The sequence below is a fragment of the Cnephaeus nilssonii genome (assembly GCF_951640355.1).
Source record: "Cnephaeus nilssonii genome assembly, chromosome: 11".
Classification (NCBI taxonomy): Eukaryota; Metazoa; Chordata; class Mammalia; order Chiroptera; family Vespertilionidae; genus Cnephaeus; species Cnephaeus nilssonii.
In genome coordinates, this window is record NC_137082.1 from 60,390,293 (window position 1) to 60,414,833 (window position 24,541).

Genomic DNA, 24,541 nt, shown 5'->3' on the forward strand with positions numbered 1-24,541 from the left:
TGGTGGATGTTCTAAGTACTATACTATTCCTACAATATTTGCATAAATTTTAAATCATTTCCAAATACAGTGTTTTTGTAAAAGCGGGGAATGGAAACTACTAAATATGAATAGAAGAAGAAAATAATGTGACCCATCACCTGGAGAAAAATCTGAAAAGCAGGCAGAGAAAAAAGACACAGCACACAGAGCGTCATACAGATAAGAATTGCACTCGACTTTCCATTTGAAACACTGCAAGCCATAAGCAAACGGAACAACTTTCAAGCACTGAAAGAAAAATGTGTAAAAACATATTTCAACAGTGAAGGTAAAAGAAAGCCTTTTTCAGATAAACAAAGATAAGAGAATCTGTCAGCCATCAGATTGCGTGGGAGAAATGCTGAAATAGTTCTTCAGGTGGCAGAAACTGATCCAGATGAAATCTGGATTTACATCAGGGAGCAAAGAGCATCACAAATGGGGAAAAAAATGAATAAATACCAAAGACATTTTCATTGAAAACATCTCTTTAAAAAGTAAAATCTCCCTGAGTTAGGTGGGCAGCAGGTGCACAGGAGAAAGAGATGGTCACACAGGCTGAGGAGGCAGTGAGGAGCTCCTGGGCAGTTGTATGGCTCCAGGGAACCCTGCCCCTGTTCTGCACATTCTTTCCTCCCCACGTCCCCCAATCGGCCCCATCCCTGTGCAGGTGTCATCAGGAGCTTTCTCCTCTGACCTTTACCTCCCCCGGCCTGTAATCACCCACCCCGGCCCACCTGTGAGTCCTCTCCTCTCAGGTCCTCTCCCCTGGTGTCCACCCTGCTCCATTTCCTTTTATAGCCCTCCTCCAAGAGCCACTAATTTTACAAACATGTTCTTCATCCAACAATTTAAATAATAGGCCCAGATTCTAACTATATACTTTTCTATGATTCCCGAGGTTGATGGAAGTTTTCCCGTAGAGTAAATTTCATTTATATTACATCCTTTTGTACCAGGATTTCATGAATTTCATTTAAGGTTATCCTAGACCAGAGCTTCTAACTTGGGTAACTTGAACGTGTACCCCAATCACCTGAGTTAATTATTGATTCTGACTCCAGAGGTCTGAGAGGGGCCTGCGATTCTGCATTTCTAAAAAGGCTCCCAGGAGACACCCATGCTGCTGGTCCTCAGATGGTATTTTAGTAGCAACGTCTTAGACTCTTTTCATTCTCCCCGCCCCCCTCGGTTTTGATAATCAGTACAAATCAACTGGCCTTGATAAGCAATTACATGCTTACCCAAAATAACTAGTTTTATTAAAATACATGTGCTTATGTACAATTGCAACATGCCTGTGGTATGTTCTCTTTGCTCAAAGGGCCATATGGGGGTCTTCTTTCTCTTTGGGAAAACTATTTTGTAGCTCTTTTAAAGAACCTTCCAAAGGTTTGCTTCAATGTGTTCTCAGGTGTGTGCCACCATCCCCCCACGTGACCATCTCTGTGGTGGATCTGGTATGTGAAGGATGGAAGGCTCATGAAACTAGGGAAGGAAAACATCTTCTCTTGATTGGAAAGGAAAGACATGAGGGCCCAAGACATGCACAGCTGCATTTTACGCTCCTCTCTTTGCAAGGCAAAGAAACTGGCTTCTCTGGGACAAGAACGGGAGAACGCAGAGAAAAGAATCAGGTCTAAGGTAAACTATGGATTTGGGGTGATTATGATGTCAGTGTGGGTTCACCCATTGTAACAAAATGCACCACTCCTGGTGGGAGGTGCTGATTATGGGGGAGAATGTGCATGTGTGAGGGCAGGCCATATATGGGAAATCTCTACACCTTACGATTTTGCTGTAACCTAAAACTGCTCTGCAAGTAATGAAGTCTTAAATAGGAACACTAAGGAAAAACGGAAACTTCTCCCTAACCAACTACAAATAAAAGGTCAATTTCTGAAAGCTAGAGAGCTATGTACAAGGCCAAGGGCTATACACAGCTACACAAAAGGCAGAATTAAAGGTTTCTTTTAAAAACAGAACAGAAAAAAGCCAAGTTAAACAGGTAAATGGTGCTACCACGTTTGATATTCCTTAAATATCTACATTTTTATTATTTTTGCTTCTTCAAACATTACTTATTTAAAAAAGGAAAATACCTTTACACTGAAAAATCCTGGCAGACACCACCATATTCAAGTGACCTTGGCTAACATGCCCAGGAAGAGGATAGTGACAAAACAGGGGACACTGAGGGTACACCACCTCCATATCTACCTGCCCCAAATGCATAACCTCCACCTAATCATGAGAAAACAGCTCAGCCCACTGGAGGGACATTCCACAGAATGCCCAGCGCTCTTCAAAAGTGCCATCATCACAAGACAAGGAGAGAATAGATGCTGTCACAGGTTAAAGGAGATAAGAGCACTGCGTGCAGTGTGGGGTCCTGGGTCTGAACGGAGAAAGGACAGGCATAGAAAACTGATGGAATCTGCGTGCAGCCTGCAGTTTGGTTGATGGGACTGTGCCAGTGTTAATTTCTTAGTTTTGACAGCTACTAGGTGATTCAAGATGTGAGTGTTAGGGCAAGTAGGGTGACGATTATAAAGAACTCTAATTTTGTAAACCCTTTTGTAAATCTAAAATTATTTCCCAAAATTTCAAACTATAAAAATTACCATTTATGGTGATTCGAGCTTTAAGGGCAGTTGCTGTTTGGCATTTCCACTTAAACGTGAGTGTACATTTTTGTAAATACATACGAATGCAAGCACGTGCAAATACTCTTCAGCCTACCTGCAACTGGAGCCCTAGGTGGCAGGACCACGACCTGCCGACCACCCCAAGTGCTGCAAAAAGCCTCTGCAAGGCTGGCCTTGCACACCCCACTGGCAAAGGGAGAGACGTTTCAAAGCAACAACCTCATCAAGCTGTGGGAAGCTGTGCGCCTGAGGAACAGCCCAGAGGACTGAGCCTGTGTGCAAACCATCATTTCACACAGTTCTATAGACACTCTACTTAGAGAACAAAGAAATGAACACAGAACAGAATGAATGCTGCACTTACAGAAAAAAGAACAATTAGGCTCTGGAGAGAAAAAGCCATCCTTGGCATCTTGCCAGGATCCTCTCGAGGGTTCTGATCATTTTCCCTAGCCCTGTGACTCAATCAGTCTCTTTTGGAAAGAGTGTGAACATATCCCTGTAGGATGAATGGGATTCAGCTAATTAACATATGCATTCACTCCATCTATGAGGAGTGAATCCATCAAAACTCAGGAGTGTGGCCTGGCTTCCAGGCATAAGAGCCTAAAAGAATTCCTGATTGAAGTTAAAAACCAAGTCTTGCCCTGTATCTGCCCCAAAGCTCATTCTCAAGATTAATTACATATTTGCTAAGTCCTGTTTCAGCTCATATTGCATGAAAGATTTGTTTAAAGAGCTGATCCAAGCTAACAACTATAAAGCATTACATATTGTACAAACGAGTGTGATTATTAGTTTTATTATCCTTCTCATGATATATTATGTAATATAATTTTTTTTAAAAATCCTCACATTTGCATTGAATCATCTGATCCTTTTTATTTAATCAGTGGACAATGCTTTCTACCTTTATATGGCTTCTTATGGTTTTATAGTCTTGCAAAGTAAATAATTACTTTTCATTATTCTAATAAAAACTTACAATGAAGTTATATACCCCTTTTTCACTATCACCAAAGTAACATATTTTTCAAAAAAGAGGGGGAAAGCAGGAAATATTTTATGACATGAACTTAAATCTGCAAATTTCCTTTGGGGTTTCAAGGGGAGAAATATTCTCCTGTGGAAGAATCACATTTTTAAAAAATCACTTCTGCACAGCAGATGACTATGGGGTGGGTAGGAGGGGGGAGTTCAAGGTTTTGGTAAGACTCACCAAGCAAATGCCTTGAATATCACACTCAGCTGCATGGCCGTGGCATTCACAGGGCTGACAAATTCCTCCAAAGAGTATTCCATCCACACGGTAATAGCCAGAGAGGCAGGACTGCAAAGGAAGGACAGGCTGCTGAACCATCGTCCCAGTCTATTAGAAACATACACTGCTCAGTGTTCCACGGAGAGAGAATCTTATTTCTTTTCCTTTTTCTTATTTTCCCCAAACATCTTTATCAAGGCATCATTCATGTGCCTTTATAAAATGGACCCATTTTAAGAGTACAATTCAAAGACTTTTAGTAAATGTACCAAGTTGTGTAACCATCACTGTATTCCAGATCCTTATTTCTTTTTAAAAGTAGAAACAAATGGACAAAAGCTTACTGAGTCAGCATACAGCTGTGTGGTATTCCCCCCCCCCCCCAATATTGTTAGAAATCATGTCATAACACACAGACCTTTAGTAGTGTTTCAATCGGGAGAATTTTTTCCCTCAACTTTATTTCTTTTTCTCTTGCTTCAAATTCATTAAATGTTGCTACCAAAGTGTTCAAATGCAGGTCTGAGTCAAACTACATCAGTTTACCTGAGCAAGCATTACAGGTGTGCTTTTGGGTCTGAGTGCCGAGTAGACAATGAGGGCATTCAAGGATGCCTCTCCCTGCCCATGAGGAGCAGAGAACCACTCCAAACACAGAAATTCACTTAGTCCTTGTGACAACTCTGAGAAATATCACCTCTATTTTATAGACATGGAATCTGAAACACGGGGCAGTTAGATAATGTGCCCATTGTGCCAGTGAAATGACTCAAAGCCAGGTGTGCATACCTCCAGGACACGCGTCCACCACCTGCCCAGGGCTACAGCAGCCAGGAAGTACATTTACAATGTAGACTGGGGGATAATCTGTTTGGAGGCCAGCACATGTGCAGGGGGGTCACGGTAGAAGGGGTACAGATTTGTTTTTTATTATAAGAATGCTTAAAGAGTCTTTTCATTCTATAGGTAATATATAAATGCATTCATTCACACTGACCGTGGGAAAGTTCCCTGACACTTCTCACAGCCATGCTCCCCTTGTCTGCAGATGGGCACTGAGCAGATAGCCGCCTGGAGCCCTGTGCGGTGCCTAGATTACCAAAAATCCCATTTCTGATTCTTTAAGTCAGTCAGCTTCTGAGTAAGTAACAAGTTCTTCTGCCTAACAAAAACGTGTATTGAGCTTCTTGTTCTTACTTTAGTCACTGTCCCATGCACATCAGCAAATTTCCCTCCAAAGCCCAGTGACTTGGTTTCCAGCAGCAGCTGCTCATTGCTGCCCCCGCCCGGTGTAGCTGGCCTCAATTTCTACTTCCATGATTCTACCTGCCTGCGGGCTCTAAGCTGTCTTATTCCCATATGCCACATGCTATGAGGTGTTAGAGTTTTTTATTCATTAAGCATTATGCACTCAGGTACCAGAATCTATAAATATTTGCTGGGCCTAGAAATAAATGTTTCAGATCTAAATAAAAGTTTATTGGTTAAAAAAAACACCCTGATTCCTAGCCAGTGTGGCTCAGTTGGTTGGAGCTCTGTCCCATGCACTGAAGGGTCATGGGTTCAATCCCTGGTCAGGTCACATGACTAGGGTTGCGGATTTGATTTCCAGTTGGAGCACATATGGGAGAAAACCAATCGATGTTTCTTTCTCTCTCCCCCACTTTCATTTCCTCTCTCTCTCAAATCAATAAAAGACATATCCTCAGGTGAGGATTAAAAAAATTTTTTTAAACCCTGAAAAATATTTAACATAGAAATATTTCATTAAATATTCACACCATGAAAACTTGGGCCAACTTTATGAACTGCAAAGTTTATAATTAACAATGATACATAAAAACAATTAAGGGTTAAATGTTCTCACTTCATAAAAAAATGATTGCCAAGAAATCACAACCAATGACAAATTTCATAATCATAATAAATCATAAACAATTAGAGGCAGGATCACATGATGTTTAACAGACGGATGAAGTTCAAATTCTGATTTGACCACTTCAGTTTCTTAATCTACCTCAGTTTCTTAATCTGCAGAACAGAAAGCATAGAAGTACCTGCCTGTATGGTTGTTGCCAGGATTAAAGAAGTAACATAGAAAAAGAGCTCAGGATAGTGTCCCTCCAGAGGAACCAGATTTCTTTAAACAACGTGGCTTCCAATATCCCTATCGTCCCTCAAAGTCTGAAGTTTAAAAACGCTGGGTTTCTAAAGTTAAAAGTCAAATGTGCATCATTCCATCACTTTCTATGCACGTTTCTCCTTAAGAAAGAGGAAAAGGAAGAAGGCAGGACAGGAGTGTTACCTCGCAGGAGATCCCTGCATAGCCTTGGGGACATTCACAGTGCTCCACCTCGGTGGCCAGCGCCAGGTCTATAACGTTAGGGCTAGCTGTATCCAGAGAGACAGAATCCAACCTACATACAGAGACAGGGGTCGTTATCCCACTTATTTGCAAACAACACCTAACATGAAGACAGATTCTTTAAGACAAATCCAAACAAAATGGTGATATGACTTTTTTTTTGGTTAAGTGAAGATTTTCATAATACACTTTCTGGAGCTTTCATTATTCCTTGGAAATGCCTTCAATATTTGGCGCAAAGATGCACTGCTACTTAAAGACGGTCTATGTCACCCATTCCGAATTGAAACACTTCAGAAAAATTATTCCAGTCAGTTGTCTCATCTCTAATACAGATAAATTGTCCTTACTAATAAATGTGTAATTCTGGATTTGTTTTAGCTGCATCCAATGATTATGCTTAGCCTAGCACTGCCAGAAATTGATCTTCTCAAAGTAATAAAATGACTAAGGATAGATGCATTAGCTTAAGTAGACTATAAAATCTAAGACTGTTTACCTCAGGAGGGTAAAAATCAGATGCAGTGTGGCCCAGACAACTGTCATCTCATCAGGCATTTCTGAGAAAACCACCCTGAAAGTTTCTCACCCAGACGTCAAGTCTATCTCCTATTGGGTACATTTGTCTGACAAATAGTCTGGCATCTTCAATAAAATGATAGCAATAAAAATAACTTTAAGACAGCTGATTCTACTAGCTGTGTCCTTAAAATAACTGAGTAAAATATAGTAAGCTTAAAATATATAATGATAAATAAATACAAGAGTGAAGTACCCTCCTTTTCGATACACACCTGTAAAGAGCCATTTTTGCAGAATTGTAGTTGGCTCTGATCAAGAGATGGGTCACATTGGCCAGGACAGTCATCAGCTGATCTCGATCGATCTCCCTTTTGTTATGAAAGTCTCGGAAGTTCTCAGGCACAAGTCTAACCACATTGAGGTATTCTTCATAGGGCTGCAATGACAGGCCCTCAGCCTGGGTGCTTAAAGTGAGTCCATTTCCCTAACATTTTGAAACAAGAGGAAATATATTTATAATTCCATGTCATGATAAAAAAAAAATGAAAGCAAATTTTGTAATCAGCAACATGGCTTTTCATTTGTGCATAGGTCCTTGGGTACTGGGGTCTATAACTCTTGGTCTGGGACTATCAGTGATGTTTCACTGTATTCCTCTCAGAGAGATTTGAATAATAAATCTAAAATCTGTGTCCTTTGCTAGGATGCAGAAAAAAAAATCATGCATTTGCCCACAGTTTTCCTCAAAGCAGCCAATCTGATACCCCTAACCTTTAGCTGAAGAACAAAAGTAGAAAAAGTAAATAAATATACTTCCTACTTTTCATAAAATTGCTGTTAAATTCCCTGTTAAAAATTAAAGATTGCTGTTAACAAAATGTGTATTTGGCCTGTAGTTTCCAAGTGCTGCAGGTTGGGGCTGGAGGGACAGGGCACTAAAGGGAACGGAGAGGTGTAGACACTACAGACCAGAAGCCGAAATGGTTTCTGACCACCCTGGGAACGTTGTGCACCAGGTCGAGCTGGGGCTTTGTGTGACGGGGAAGAAGAGGGGTGAGGAGAAAGGGACAAGGGACAGAAGGGTGAGGATTGAAGACAAACATGACACTGCGTCTCCTGTCCCCATCAGGCACTGCTGCCAAATCATTCATGTGGGGGCAATGTGGCAGGAGGGGATGGGGCCTTAAAGGGCCTATAAGGTAGTTCCATGTCAGAACAAAACTCATCTCCCTTTAAAATGTGACAAGGCGGTCAGCTGTAGAGATCAAGGGAGGAGTGACAGGTGCTGCCCTGAGGCAATTCCAGAAATAGGCCCAAAGACAGAATTCTCACACTCAGTCCCCTGGTATCCAGAGGAGGCAAATCACTGCTACACTGCCACCTGGCCATGAGCTCCTTGCTACTGTGGCCTCGCTTAGCCACTTTGTGTCACACATCTGTCCTCCCACCAAGCTCCTCAGCTCTGTAGCAAAGCAATGTAAAAGCAATTACCTTAATGATGACATCAGCATGAGACATGAGGGCGCTGTCCACTGTCTCCACTGGAATATCATAAGACACCGTGTACTTCAGGAATCCACCGAATGCAGTCAGCTGGAATGTTTAGGTGAGAGTGAACACCAAGGCGTGGGAGGTGCATGACCGTAGCCCCTCAGCTAGGGGAAGTGGTTGTTAGGAGCCATCTGGAAACAACCAAGCTTTAAGGTTGAGCGGCCGTGATATGTGATGTGAGGAAGTTCACATTAAAGGCAGTGAAAAGAAAGCACCACACACGAATGTTTTGTTTAATGGACATTACCAAAATGCAGTACATTTTTAAATGCATCAAAGAAAAATGTACTCCTTTTTAGAGGTCCCAAGGTAAATACTATAAATGTCTGCTAATCATATAATAGGCTTATCTCACTTAAATACTCTAGGGTGGAGAGTTTGATCCACAGCTATAATCTCAAAATTTTTATCTCATTGCCCTGTCTGTAGAATAATAAGAAACCTGTTTGATCGGCTAAAGAAAGAACTAGAGGATTTTCTTCCTGACCAGATATCCTTTGATGTAAAATAGAGATTTTATTTTTGCCAGGTATGTTATAACAATGTAATGTTCAGAATCCAACATTTATACCATAAAATTGGAGAGGTGATCTGAAGAGACAAAGAACAAACCAAGAAAACCCCACAAAAACAAAAAACTACTGACCTTTGATGATATACTCATACTATAAATAGAAAACATCTTCTATGGTTATAATTTGATGGGAAAATAATCACTTTCAAAAATAAACACTATATAAACATATATAAAACAATCTATAAAATAAAAATATAGTCATCGAGTTAACTAGAGATTTCCCAAGCTACATGACCTACACTGCTATGCAAACGTAGCATTACATTAAAACACACCAAACTCATGGGAAAGGGGAGCAAAGCACTACAGTTACTGAGAGAGATTCCACGGGATACATCTTCAGATTAATCAGAATCTGCAGGACAGTGTTATAATTGGGGGAAATGGGACAAAGTCACTGAAGGGAAAGGTTAAATCATATTGACCAACTTTCCACTTTGTAGAATCCCCTTTAGTATTTTCTTAAAATGGAAAGGGTTCTGCCTGCTCTTAAATGTGAGCAACCTGAACTTTATGTGAGCTACCATCACCATGATCATGAAACCAGGGGACATAGCCATAGCCCCTATGCACAGCCTTTCCAAGAGTCTTCTATACATCAGACTAAAATAAGCACATAACTGACTAACAAACGGGAATGTGACTGCACTTCATGGAGGCCCAGGTGACCCAGGGACCCAGAGGACAGCGGGTCTGTCTTGGGAGAAGGGACAAGACTTCACACAACAGACTGTCTATCAGGCCAGGAAGAACCAAGTTCCCATTTCATGATGTAACAAAAAGCCAAACAAGGATAAAAAAGACCCCGTGAGTCAGGTGTAGGTAAACGCTGTATAATTTTCTGTCAAACACTCAAGTGACCAATAAGTCAACTTAAAATGCCAATACAAGTTCTTTCTTAATGTGCTCTGAGACCTTTGTCTAAGACGCTACCATTAGAAGTACCTTATTTCCGAGGTAGGCCTGCGGGGCCGCCCAGTAATACTTGGAAGTCAGCCGCTGCATGACCGCCGAGTTGTTGATGCTGATTTGATGACGCCCGCCCAAGGCGTCCTGCTGAGATGGGATCTTACGTGGACTGATCAAGTCGGTGATAAGCCACCCGGACATATCTTTCACCTTAAAAAAAGAATCCAAGAATTTTAGAATTTGAAGTAGAAGTCGCTTTAGATTTAGCCCAGGCTACAGCTAGTATGTCCACAATGAAGAGAGCCGGAATGCGTAAGTAGGGATTCAGTTTAACACCCGGGCCCATAGAAGTTCAGGACCTGTGACCCTTTTACTTGCCAAAGAGCCAGAAAACCTGAGTAGGGGCCACACGTCCCCCAAATCCAGATCAAGTGCAAGAAATATGTGAGCAAAATTGTGAAGATCACATATATATTTTTTAGATTAAAAAATAGCAAAAGAACTACCCTAACCAGTTTGGCTCAGTGGATAGAGCGTCCGCCTGCGGACTGAAGGGTCCCAGGTTCAATTCTGGTCAAGGGTATGTACCCTGGTTGCGGGCACATCCCCAGTAGTAGTGGGTGTGCAGGAGGCAGCTGATCGATGTCTCTATCATCGATGTTTCTAACTCTCTATCCCTCTCCCTTCCTCTCTGTAAAAATCAATAAAATATATTTTTAAAAAATAGCAAAAAACTGAATAAATGCATTAAATAAATTGTCTTTGCTAACCATGACTTCTCCTTTGCTGTTGCCCCCTGCTTTTTAGCCAAATGCCGAAAAGTGTATAAAAATAGCCTTCAGATCCCAACCTCCCAACTTGTCACCTACATAGAGATGACAAGTGATCACACATAGGAACTCACTTCCATTCTCAGGTATTGCTAGAAGTTTCTCCTCCCTCCCCCCAACTGCCCCATTCCTCACCATCCTGATGGAAGGTAAGGGAAGGAGGGAAAGGAGATTCAGTGAATAGCATCCCCACCCCCACCTAATGCTGAGTACAGGTCTCCTGAGATGGGCATGGGGAGGAGAGGTGGTTTTAAGTCCTCCCCTGCAGCTCCTCCCTAACATCCCGCCATCACACTGTTCCCTGCTAGTCACAAGTTGGTATTCCCCCTTGAACTCATCCTTCCAGAACTCGTTCCCAAAACAAGTAGGGATCCCTTGCCTATCTTCATCAACCCTGTGACACCTGCTGCTGTTCCCACCCTCTCCAGCTTCTTAGAGGTGGAAAATTCTGCAGGTCCCCATGTTCTGTGCTTCCTGGACTGAGACCAGTGTGGGCAGGGGAGGGCGGGGGCATAGGTGAGATCCGATCTCACAACTGGATGCATTTACCCACAGAACAAATTTAAACACAATGCATTCTACAATAACTTAATATCCTATAGTTTTGAATAGGAACATGTATGTGGGGACAAACACATAACCTAGGAAGACACTCTAGCAACCCTTTAGTAGTAGGCTGTCTTTGATTCACGCCCATTGTCATTCCATATGAAGGAGAGAGGCATTACAGGAAAAAATCAGCCCTGTGGCTTCATAACACAACTCCTAGAAAGCTCATTTGAAGGACACTTTTTTTTTATCCTCATCCGATTATATATATGTTTATTTGTTTCAGAGAGAGAAAAACATCAACTGATTCCTCCCATATGCACCCCGCCTGGGGATGGAACTCGCAACCTAGGTATGTGCTCTGACAGGAAATAGAACTGCAATCTTTTTGGTGCATGGGACAATGCTCCTAGTCGCTCGGGCAGGGCAGAGGGGTACACTTATTAAGTCCCACTTCCTGGACGGTGCCCGCACCTGACTGATGGGCCAGGAAAGACTGCCGCAGACGTCGGAAACGCCAAAGCAGAAACACTCAGAGCAGCCCTGGGGGTTTCTTTCCTTCAAGTTATAAAATCCTGGCTTGCAGCGATCACAATTTTTCCCTTCAACATTTTCCTGCAAGTTAGAGTAAAAGATTAGCTTTTGAAACCAGTAGGTGGACAGAATAAAAATCACATTAACATAATATTAAAAAGAGGTGTTTGGTGATTCAGAAAAAATGTAAATAAAAACATGCTTACAGTAATGTGAAGCCTGATGATGTCAATATTTCCAGAACAGATATTTTGAAATACCTGTCATTTGATTTTGTAGTCAAGAATGAGGCTGAGACTCTAAGAGCAAGGTGTCCCAAAAACTGTATACACACACTTTGAATAAATTATAAAGGCAGTGTTTATTAAAGTACATTTCATTTTCAAAATTGAGATATCAGTTGTTAAGGTGTGTATACATTTTTTGGATATCCTGTAGACAAGTGACACTTTTGTATTATTTTATTTTAAATCTTCTAGCTTTGCTGATCTTTCAAATATTTTAATATTATTTGGCTATGTGACTGTTTGTCTTATTTACAAATGCTCAAGATTATTTCAGTCATATGTCACATGTGCCTAAGACTCAGCTTACATGGAAATAAGCACATAAATTATAATTGAAAGTCCTTAGAATGATAGGGAAAATGGTTACTGATATCAGATTGCCAAATAATATGCCTCCCCAGCCACCTGCCTTTAATGAATATTCTTAGAAATTTAGTGTGTTCCTGGTTCTCCTCCAAACATAAAACTGAAAAACAATGTCATATAAGAAGTGATAGTCAAGGCCTAAGAAATGCAGTGTTTGGTTTCACGGAGGAAGGAACAGAAATTTCTCTGGAAAATATACAGCCATTGCCCAGAGGCACCAAAAAAGAAACCCAGGTGCCCATCTAAGTCCAAGGACATACCCAACATACTGTGGCCAACATACCGTCGCGCTTCTCAGGAAGGTGTGAAGAAAGTGGGGAGTTCTGCCTACACCCTGCTGCTTTGCTCAGGAGCTGACCATCTGAGCCAATGGAATGTTGTCCTTTTCCTAGAAACCTCAAAGAAAACTCAGGGGCAGCTTTAACTCCACGTACCTTGCAGAGACAAGGCTCTGAGCACGGGTCCTCGTTCACGCTGCCAGCCGGACTGCAGTCACAGCGGACACAGGCTGGGTAACCCTTGTAGCCAAATTGGCAGCGATCACATTTTGCTCCTGCGTAACCTTCCTTGCATGGACATTGACCTGGCCATGTCCCTGGAAGAAAAGAGTGGCAGTGACCCAACAGGAAGGGAAAAGATGTTTAAAGCAGGGTCAGCAAACTGTATCAGCAAAAGGCCAGGGAGTAAATAGTTTAGGCTTTTTGGCCAGAGTCTGTTGTACTCAGCTCTGCCATTTTTGCTTGAAAGCAGCTATAGATAATATATACACAGATGGGCCTAGCCCTCTTCCTATAAAAGTTTATTTACAAAAACAGGCACTGTCAGATATGCTCCATGGACACAGTTTGTCAACCCCTGGTTTAAAGAAAGAAAACAGAGATGAAAGCACGGAGGCTGCTGGGAATGTAAAATGGTGCAGCAGCTTTGGAAAACCATTGGACACTTCTAAAAATGTTAAGCATAGCCCCCCCCTCCCCCCCAGCATGGCTCAGTGGTTGAGCATGAACCAGGAGGTCACAGTTCGATTCCCAGTCAGGACACATGCCCGGGTTGTGGGCTCGATCCCTAGTGGGGGACAGGGAAGTACAGGAGGCAGCCAATCAATGATTCTCTCTCATCAGTGATGTTTCTATTTCTCTCCTTCTCCCTTCCTCTCTAAAATCAATAAAAACATATTTTTAAAAAATGTCAAGCATATAGTTACCATATGCTCCAGCAATCCCACTCCTATGCATTTACCCAAGAAAAACAGAAACATACATCCACCGAAACACTGTGTGCCAATGTTTGAAGCAGCATTATTCGTAACAGCCAGAAAGTCTACTAGTAAACAACCTAAATGTTCAACTGATGAATGGATATACAAAATGTGAAATATACATACAATAGAATATCTGTCATTCAGCAATAGAAAGGATTGGAGGGCTGATTTATGTTACACCATGGATGAACCTTGAAAACATTATGCTAAGTGAAAGAAGCCAGTCCCCCCAAAAAAACACATATTGTATGGTTCTATGTATATGAAATGTTCAGAATAAGCAAATCTATAGAGAGAAAGTAGGTCAGTGGTGGCCTAGGGCCAGGAGGAAGGGTGCGGGAAATGGGTAAAGGTTTTTTTACGGGGTGATAAAAATGCACCAATATTGGATTGTGGTGATATTTGCACCCATGAATATGCTAAAAAGCATTATACATATGAAATAGGTATACTCTATTATATGGCAATTAATTATATCACAGTATAAAGTTTGAAGATTTGGAGGGTTGTTTGTTTATTTCTTAAGCACAGAGGTGGATGGTCAGGGGCAATAAGCACTCTCTTTGCTTTTAATGCCAGCTTTGAAACTTTCTGGTTCTGTACCCTCAGCCAATTTCTTAACTGCTCTGAGATTGTTTCCTTGACTGTAAATTGGGTTAAATGATTTCTATCTGTATGGCTGAAAGTTAAAATGATATATATCTATTGTAAGTGAACCCAATCAAGGGTAAATGTCATTATCATCGTCATCATCCTCTCATTAACAGGGCAGTTAGAATCAATTCGAATGTGTAATGGACCCTCCACATTGGCAGCAGGCCCCACAGTTGGCACTTCCTTTCCTGCAGGTCATTATCCACTTTACCTGCCAGTGACTGAGACTTTGATGGGGTCACAGAAATCTTTGAACAGATGCAATCTATTTGGGAGACTTAGGTATTTACATGTCCATTGGCGAGTTTTTGAAACAAAAAGAACACTGACATTTACAGAGTTAACTGGAGGATTTGCTTGCTTTGTGAGAGGAGGTGTATGCAACATTCCTGTGTCTTCCAAGAACTAAATCAAGTGATTGCTCTTTACTGTGTTCCACATAGGACTTTAAATAAGACTTATTTCTTCTTTCATCAAATGCTCAATTAACTTCTCAAATGGCATTTCATCACCTCAGCATTGCCATCTCCACACTCTATCTAAGTTCAATCATGATCCTGAATTGGCTTTATTCCTGTGGCCCTTAACCTTTAACCCTGCCTGGCATTGTACTACAAATGCACGTGTTTGTATAGAGTTTGCCTGTGAGCAGGAACCTTGATCATCTTGTTCAAATATGTGTTCCTAGGTCCTAGAAAACTGCCTGACCCACATTAGGTACTTGATAAATATTTGGTGAACAAAAGAATCAATAGGAAATCATATCACCAAATTACTACACAATAGTAATAGTTCTTTTAGGGGCAGAAACAAAATATTGGAAACTAATTATAATTATAATAAATATTAATCATGCTCTGTTAACCATGATGGTTCTGTTCTGATTAGAGAAAGCACATTCTAACCTCACTGAGAGTTGTACTCCCTGGGACATGGGAGCTAACATCGGAATGCAGTCCATCCTCCTTCCGAGAACTGCCTATCAGTATGGAAAGATTTACAACCTCATGGCCGAAACAATTTAGTCCAGGAGGCACCTGCTCTTTACAACCCCCTGCCCCTATTACCGGTAATCTGGTCCCAGGGTGCCTAGAGGCACCCACCCTCCTGCAACTGCAACTTTCCCCTCCCCCGAGCCCGCATGACTTGTGCCTACTTTCCCATGCCTGTAATTCCTACTTCCCCACATAATCTTTGTCCTTCTGTCCAATATAAGCAGCTGGCTTATGGTGGGGTGCAGAGCAGATTTTTGTGGATGACCTGCTGCTCTCCCATAATGCCAGCATTATTGGAATAAATGCTCATATATGATTCAACCCTGACTCTGCTTAATTGGCTGAAGTAGTGATAGGCAGCCTGAACCCTTTTGTTGTCCGGTTACAGTTTCACTATGTATAAATCTTCCACATACACACACACAAAAAAAAAAAAAAAAAAAAAAAGAAAGAAAGAAAGAAAGAAAGAAAAAAGAAATCAATTAAAAGCACAATTTACCTCTGTGTAAGTCGGAATGGAGGTCATCCTTAATACAGACAGAACTGAGGGACCCCAAAGGGTCACAGTCACAGGGATGGCAAGGGTTGTCCTCATACGGAGACACCTGAAAGGCAGGGGTTGTCCTGGATTATTTTACTACAAATAATAGCAATAATATCAATAATAATATCAATGACAAAGCATCAATTTTTTATCCAGGATGTAACTAACACAATAATTTGTGCATCCAAGAGGTGCAGGTCTCAGGAAGATAAGGTGAACTTAAGCTAGAAAGCCCAATCAGCTTTCTGATGGTGACAGCAGCTAGATTCATTAGCTCAGTGCCATCCTTTCCCTTCGTCACTACAACCCACTGCCCTCCCCTGCCTCCTGCTGACTCTCAGAGCCATAGATAAGCATCACTTACATGTGCATCTGGTCACCTATGACCAGACCACCACAGTGATTCATGAGACAACTACATACCAAGTCAATTGAGGATCAACTTCCTATGGGCAAGATACAGCTGCTTTAGTTACTGGCTGACTCTTTGCATTGACAGTGTTATAAAACTCTGAGATTACACAGCCAAGGAGTCCTCAAATTCAAGTTGAAGAACAATAAGTGGACATCCTAATCTGAGCAAATAAACAAGACTGATAGAGTAGGAAATCTATATCTGGAAAACACTACTAGCATAATAAGAATATTAAAGAAATATTACAAAAGAAAATGAGCCTTCAAGATTGACATTAACACTTGGCGAAGTCTCCTTTCCACTTTAAGAAGACAATGAAGCTCAGCTACGGAAAAAAAGAAAATTCTTACCTTGTGTGGTCTATAATATCCATCGATACAGGTTTCACAATTGATTCCCATGGTATTCTGCAGGCAATTTATGCAAACCCCTCCTCCTTTGTATTGTCCAGCAGTATTCAAACTTTTCTTCTGATTTGCAACACTTTCATCATAGTAGCAGTCTTTTGCTTTATTGTGGCAATTACATTCTAGAAGAATATTTTAGCATTTCAATTTATATATATATATATATTCCTATATATGGAAAACCTATGTAAGTTTCTATGACTATAAATTAACTGAAAATTATAGAATCAATAATTTTGATAGCATGTGGGCAATCTTATGCATGGCATTTGGAAATAGCTACCATAATTATAAATGTGCACTGTCGTTTGACCATCAAACTATCTCCTGGGATTATATTTTGCAGAAGTCCTTGCACATTTCTCAATGACATAGACGGGGTAACCACTGCACCATGGTTTATGTTAACAAAAGACTGGTAATGATCAAAACACCCATGATAGCTGTTTTAATTATGTCACATCCATATATAATGGAATTCAGTGCTACTGTTTTTAAAAACAGATGAAAAAAATAAAATAAATTTTTAAAAATTAAATTAAAAAATACCTAGCATTTCATATTGCAAACATGGAAAGATTTTAATTCAAGATCTATTGTAAAGTATAAAAGTAATGCATTGAATGGCACTCATAGTATCTCAGGTTCTGTGTATAATCTGTGTGAGGTGCAAGAATATATCAATATATGCTTTATTTGCATAAAACTTTCAGGAATAACATACTAGGAAATAATAAAAAGTGGAAAGGATGGTGCTATAAAGTAATGTTTTTACTATATACTTTTATATATTGTTAGGTGTTGGAATCTTATGACTATATTGCCTATTTAAAAATTAATCCAAATTAATAAAGGATACGCTCATCTATGGGAAGGAGAATCTTAGATAAAATAACAAATCCATAAACATAAATTCAGGTTTCATAAATAGTCTAAATTTTATTAAAGTAACCTGCAGATTTGGGAACTACTTAATTACCTAAAAGGAAATTATTTATTCATTACAAATATTGTTAAGTCACCATAAACTTAAGCATACTAAGAAGGGAAAAATGTTTACATTTTTCCAGTTCACAGAGGACTTACGTTCACACATGTTACCAGAAGAAATGGTCCCAGGCCTCCAGGGCTGCTGGTGGTACCCAGGACAACAGCTGCTGCAGCTCTCCCCACAGGTGTTATGCTCACATTGACACCGTAGTTTCTAGACAACAGGGATACAAAATGGCTCCTGAAAACTTACCTGTATATTTTTCTTAAATTTATTTTAAAAGAAGTGTCTCACAGTCAAATACATAGCAAGACATTAGAATTGAGGATAGATGACTATACCAAAGCAAACTTTATATTTAAGAGCAAAATATACATACATGAGTGGGTTACAAAGAGAAAGTGAAGAGGAATAAAGCAAAAACTAAAATATGGGTTAATTAACAAAATTTTTTCAAAAAAGAGACATTGATTTTAAGGATTTGAATTCTCCTATTAATAAGTTTCTTGAGATTCATCTACATATTTTCAGCATCGGTAAGAGAATAATCCTATTTAAGAATTTAATTAACACAAAGATTGGAAAAGAAATCAGAAGTAACTTCATGCAAGTTTAAAATAAGAAGAGAGATGTCATCTTATTCACTGAGTATTGGCTAAAATAGATCAACTTTATCTTGATTTTAGACCACAAAAATGGAAGAGGGAGAATATGGGAGGAGGGGAATCCTTCTTTTAAAAGAATGTAAACATAATTTATAACTGCACATGCTTTTCGCTCGCCTCTTTCAGAAAGAAGAGCTTCAAATATCATAAGGTCACTGAATGGTACAGTTTTAAATGATTAAAATGGTAAATTCTATGTTATGTATATTTTACGACAAAGTAGTAAGTATTTAATTAGAAATATATTTTCCAAAGAAAGCAAAATAAAATTGTTGAAAAAATTTGAAAGTTTATGGTGACCTAACAACAACCACAAAAAAATGAAACCAATTAAAGGATCAGAAAATCCTTTGATACCTTCAACATTTGCCTTGAATAGAAAAACACAATGCAAACATTGTAGCTGCAACTTCTATTTTGATGTTTTAGCAAAATGAAATACTGGAACTCACCTTTGTAGTTTCATCCCATGGGCAGCTACTGGCATGGCCATAACAAATACACATTCCTCCTACAGAGATGTCTTTTATTGAATAGTAATACTAAGGAAAAAAAGTTACAAACAAAAATTAAAACCTCATTAATTGCACTGAAAAGTAAAAGGTGGCACTCCAACAAATATCCCAGTTGTTATTGATAATCTGAAGATAATTAGACATGTATTTTAAAACACATCATGCACAAAGAATTTTTGTGTGCATTAAAATATATAATGTTCAATTAATTCATCAACAGAAACCCAAGAAGTTTAAAAGAATTTCTCAACTTGGTTGAATCTTAAACCAAGGCAGTCATTCAAAAGTCACACTACTGCCCTGGCTGGTTTGGCTCAGTGAATAGAGCATTGGCCTGCAGACTGAAGGGTCTCGGGTTAGATTCTGGTCAAGGGCCCATGCGTGGGTTGCGGGGCTCAAAACCCAGTAGAGGGTGTGTGGGAGGCAGCTGATCAATGATTCTCATCACTGATGTTTCTATCTCTCTCATCCTCCCCCTTCCTCTCTGAAATCAATAAAAATATATTTAAAAAAACACACACAAAAAAAAAAACACACTACTGAAAACCCTAAAAAATATTGTTAAATCAAATATATCACTATATAAAAAGTATATCTCATGACCAAGTAGGATTTATCCCATAAACGCAGTTAATTTAATATACAAAAATCAATAAGTGCAAACCACCTAGTTTAAAGGTGGAATTTTAACAAAGCATATATAATGATCTTTGATAAAATAAGGAAAAGGCCAACCTAGGAGGAAAAGGCCAACCAAAAAGAGTATATTTCTTTTAAACAAGATAAACTTCACAATGGTCAGGAGCTCTACCATGGACTTACTCGTCTTGTAACAATAGGATCGAGGTCCCTCAGGTCGCGGTGGCTGAGGGTCATCAGATCTGCGTTGAGGGTTCGAATGCGTTGTAAGCGAAGACGGATGTATCGTGCAGAAGTAAATTCCAACAACTTGGGGGAAAGATCATCAGCGCTGGGTCTCCCATTGATTAGTGATGTATGAATCTAAAGGCATCAAAGTAAACAAATACCAGTTTTACGCATGCAAAAATATAGTCCTGGCTGTTTAATTTCAGGCCAAACTCTTTACAGATACTATCGAAAATCAACCAAACAACTAGATTTTTGCAGAAATCTAGCATTTGTTAACTACTTGTGAACATCATGAGCACAATAAGGTTTCAATTAATTTGAAGTTATCTAGTCCAGGTCTCAGAGATTGTTGGAAATCTTTTATCAGGGGCACCTCCCCAGTGTGCTGAGGGTATGGTAACATGTATCAGGAGACTATGACTTCTCAGAAACAAATTCTAGATGCCATGCATAGACCTGGGAGAGTGAGAGAAAGTGCCAGGAAGCTTTGTAATCTCTACTCTCTTAAAGAATCTCTGGTCTGCAATGCAGGGCCTGCTGCAGGGTTCCTGCTGTGCAGAGCACTTAGGAGAGCTTTTGCAGCTTTATCTCACCAAGGCAGGTGCTAGGAAAGAGTGGCTTGTTTGGGTTACACTCTGACTTTAACAAAGTGTGTGCAGTCCAGGTGTGCTGAGCACTGAGCTGAAATACCTCACCAGCCATCTCCAGTCCTCAACACCACCGAAGAAAAAGAGAACTTGATGGACAAAATGGAGAACTATATCTTTGAGAGGCATTTTAGCTCTCTCTGTAATATTTCACCAAATGTTCTTGCCCTGGTAATATGGGCAAGATGCTCTGAGAAGCATCTGATGTAATTATTAAGTCAGAGCAACAACTGAGAAATCTCTTTGCAGGGAAGATAGCAATGAGGTGAAATGTACTGCTTATGAAATTAATCGTCAGTCAACACTAGTCAATGATACGTTAAGCACAGCTAGACAGTTACAGTAAAGTTCTTTGTAATCTTTACTAAGAGAGATTCATTTTGAGTGTTTCATGTTAGCTCTTGTGATGGCTATGTTACCATTTGAGGTGGAGGTGGGGGCATCCTGGTGTGAAACAAACATGACCACAGTGGGCACAGTACCTCTCCATGCTCCAGTGGCACCAGCCTAGAATAATACGAGGTGCAGATCACTTCATCATCCGCCCTGTATGTGGGCGGCCCCCGTCTTGGGGTTATATTGTAACGAGTCAAACACTCCGTGTCACTAACTGCATAGTACTGCCAAGGACTGAACTTGGTGCCATCCAGAGAACGCTCCAAAATCCAGTTTCCAGGTCGAGGGGCATTAGCAGCTTTGATGATGATATAGGCAACCTGAAAGACCTGGAAGAAAGACACTGAAAAATCTCAGTTAAGGATCAGTGGCTCAAAAACCAAAGTTCTCTCGAGAGAACTGTTAAGCGATGATTGACAACATTTCTAATGCTTAGGACAGTGGTTCTTAACCTTTCTAATGCCACGACCCTTTAATACAGTTCTTCATGTTGTGGTGACCCCCAACCATAAAATTATTTTCGTTGCTACTTCATAACTATAATTTTGCTACTGTTATAAATTGTAATGTAAATATCTGTGTTTTCCAATGGTCTTAGGCTCTACAGCAGCGGTTCTCAACCTGTGGGTCACGACCCACAGGTTGAGAACCGCTAGCAGGGTTGAGAACCGCTAGCAGGGTTGAGAACCGCTAGCAGGGTTGCCTAAGACCATCGGAAAACACAGATATTTACATTATGATTCATAACAGTAGCAAAATTATAGTTATGAAGTAGCAACAAAAATAATTTTATGGTTGGGGGTCACCACAACATGAAGAACTGTATTAAAGGTTTGCGGCATTAGAAAGGTTGAGAACCACTGGCTTAGGAGAATAGCCGCTTATGAGTGAGTATTAGTCAGAAATGTGACTTATGAATATTCTCCTGTAAACTCAAAAAATACAAATAAATTTGTATTATTATTAATAGTGTTAATAATAATAGTGCTTGCATTCTTGTTCCCAATATCTTTCTCCATCTGCATTCTGAAGGATAAAAGTTGTATTATATTACATTAATAGTAGTGTTAAATATATTTTTCATAGTTATTTGGGGATAACACATCTGAATATGAGAAAAAAGAAGTCAGTTCACTACAGATGTGTCTATTAGAATGGCTAACCTTGAAAATACACAATACCAAATACTGGCAAGGACGTGAAGCAACAGGAATTCCCATTCATTGCTGGTGGGAATGCAAAATGGTACGGCCACTTCGGAAAACAATTTGGTAGTTTCTTACAAGGCTAAACATACTCTTACCATACAACCCAGGAGTTGCACTCCTTGGTATTTACCCAAATGAATCACAAACTTCCATAAGTGAACAAATAAAGTGTGATACAGTCAAACAATGAAATATTCAGAGATAAAAAGAAATGAGATCTCATACAACAAAAGGATGTATATTGCTGAGTGCAACTAGCCAATCTGAAAAGGCTACATACTGTATAATCCCAACCACATGACATTCTGGAAAAGGTAAAACTAAAGAGACAGTAAAAAGATCAGTGATTGCCAAGGGTTAGTGGGGAGAAGGACATGAATTCAGAGAGCACAGGGCAGTGAAACAGTATACTGAAATGATAGACACATGTCACTATCTACTTGTCAAAACCCCTAGAACAGTGATGGCGAACCTATGACACGAGTGTCAGCACTGACACGCGTAGCCATTTCTGATGACACGCGGCCGCATGCCAAGGATGAAACATTTGCTGCTCCTGAGGATGAAACGTTTGCGAAATAATGTTTTTTCCTCAAAGTGACACACTACCCGAGTTATGCTCAGTTTTTTTGGCGAAGTTTGACACACCAAGCTCAAAAGGTTGCCCATCACTGCCCTAGAATGTAGAACACGTGTAAATTCTGGACTTAGCTGATAATGATATAATAACAGGGGCTCATCAATTGGACCAATATTCCACACTAATAGAAAATGTGAATGGGGGAACAGACGGAGAGGAGTGAGGGGGAATATGGGAACCCTGTACTTCATGCTCATTTTACTGTAAACCTAAAAGTACTAAGAAGTAGTAAGGCCTATTAATTTAAAAAATTTTAAAAATTAGAGAGAAGAGTAACAAACAGAGAAAAGGGGATTTAGATGACAACTTAATAGCCTGAGGAACCTAGCTAGCCAAATCTTGGATTTGGAAGGGACCCTTACATATATCTAGCCATAATTCACAACCAGGCCCTGTTGGAGCACTTGCCGTGTCAGGAAATTCACTTGTTCCTAAGATGGTTCTTTTGTTTTATGAAAACTTCCAGTTAGAGGATCTGTCCTTGCATTGATTCAGGATGCCCCATAAATTCTATGCGCTGGTGCTAAAGAAAAGATGCTGATTCCACTTTCATGCAATTGTCCTTCAAACATTTGAATATAACTATCATATATCACCTCTATAATGCAAAGTTTTCAGCATCAACATTCGATTTCCTCGTTTAATAAGACTCCATTGCCTAGTCATAATGCTGTGGACACCATCTTATTTTGAAACAGGGTTCTGTATAATGAATTGAATACAAAACTGCAAATTCTCTGAATTGGGAAGAACATGGTGATAATATTATATCCCTTGTTTTAGTAACTCAGCCTTAGCAAGCATTTTTTGTGATAGTAAACTTGCATTAGTAACTCAAATTTGGTTTTCATATTGATGCCCAAACTCACTGAAGGGAGAACTCCCTCATCTTTAGTCATCCCTGTCCAATGGCTTTGTCAATATCTATACTAATAATAGCCTAGGTCAGTGGTCAGCAAACTCATTAGTCAACAGAGCCAAATATCAACAGTACAACGACTGAAATTTCTTTTGAGAGCCGAAAACTGACTTCTGCGCATGGGCCACAAAGTTTCAATCGCACTGTACGTGCGTGCCTGCACGTGGTATTTTGTGGAAGAGCCACACTCAAGGGGCCAAAGAGCCGCATGTGGCTCACGAGCCTCAGTTTGCTGACCACTGACCTAGGTGGTCGTCACGCCCTCACACTGTGCCGTCACAATCCATCACCAGAGTGGGCGGGGCTTGACACTGCATGCGTGGTGCGAGGTCCTGCGGCCTGACGCGTGCTGCGGGGGCGGGTCCCAGCAGCTGCTCCATGTGGCTTCCGCCGGGGGTCCTGCGGCCCTGCGCACGCCACAGAGGCAGGACCTCCGGCCCCAGCCTACCTCTTTGGGGCAATCCATCGAGACAGTGCACAGGCCAGGCTGGGGGACCACCCCCCACCAAGTGCACGAATTCCGTGCACCAGGCCACTAGTTTTCATCATAAAAGTAAAACTCTATGAGCATGCAGGCCATGATTGTTCACACTGTCGAATAGGTTAAACCAGACTTTATAAAATGGAGGTGCCAAGTGGGACAGTGGGATGATAGATCATTTGAGAGGGACAGAAGACAAAGTCATTTATAATTGAAATGAAACATATTTGCCTTCATTTTTTGTTTCACATTTGCAAATGGAAAGAATGAAGTGTTTACCTCATGCGTGCTAAGAGCTCTATGTGCACCATCTCACTTAATCCCAGCAACCCCGTGAGTTTCCAGTGCTTCTTCCCATTTCATATATTTGGGAAATGATGTATAGAGATGTTAAAAGACAGATTACTGAGTTGCAGGTACCAGTAAGAAAGAGATGGTCACTCTCCAGTCGTAGCCACCACACATATTCCAGAGAACTGTCCCCAAATGTCCACACACACCACACCTAAGGTT

At 40.4% G+C, this 24,541-nt stretch overlaps 1 protein-coding gene across 1 annotated transcript in view; it reads right to left on the reverse strand.

Moving 5' to 3' along the window:
• Positions 1-24,541, reverse strand: part of LAMA1 (laminin subunit alpha 1) — a 144,407-nt gene that overhangs the window by 77,212 nt on the left and 42,654 nt on the right. The window contains exons 4-16 of the mRNA XM_079783773.1: positions 20,867-21,109; positions 19,690-19,869; positions 18,805-18,894; positions 17,783-17,900; positions 16,640-16,818; positions 15,830-15,935; positions 12,855-13,015; positions 11,708-11,848; positions 9,891-10,064; positions 8,309-8,410; positions 7,090-7,301; positions 6,236-6,347; positions 3,889-3,999 (exon numbers count right to left, since the gene is read on the reverse strand). Of these exons, the coding sequence (XP_079639899.1) occupies positions 3,889-3,999; positions 6,236-6,347; positions 7,090-7,301; positions 8,309-8,410; positions 9,891-10,064; positions 11,708-11,848; positions 12,855-13,015; positions 15,830-15,935; positions 16,640-16,818; positions 17,783-17,900; positions 18,805-18,894; positions 19,690-19,869; positions 20,867-21,109 (1,929 nt within the window). The remainder of the gene's footprint in view (positions 1-3,888; positions 4,000-6,235; positions 6,348-7,089; positions 7,302-8,308; positions 8,411-9,890; positions 10,065-11,707; positions 11,849-12,854; positions 13,016-15,829; positions 15,936-16,639; positions 16,819-17,782; positions 17,901-18,804; positions 18,895-19,689; positions 19,870-20,866; positions 21,110-24,541) is intronic.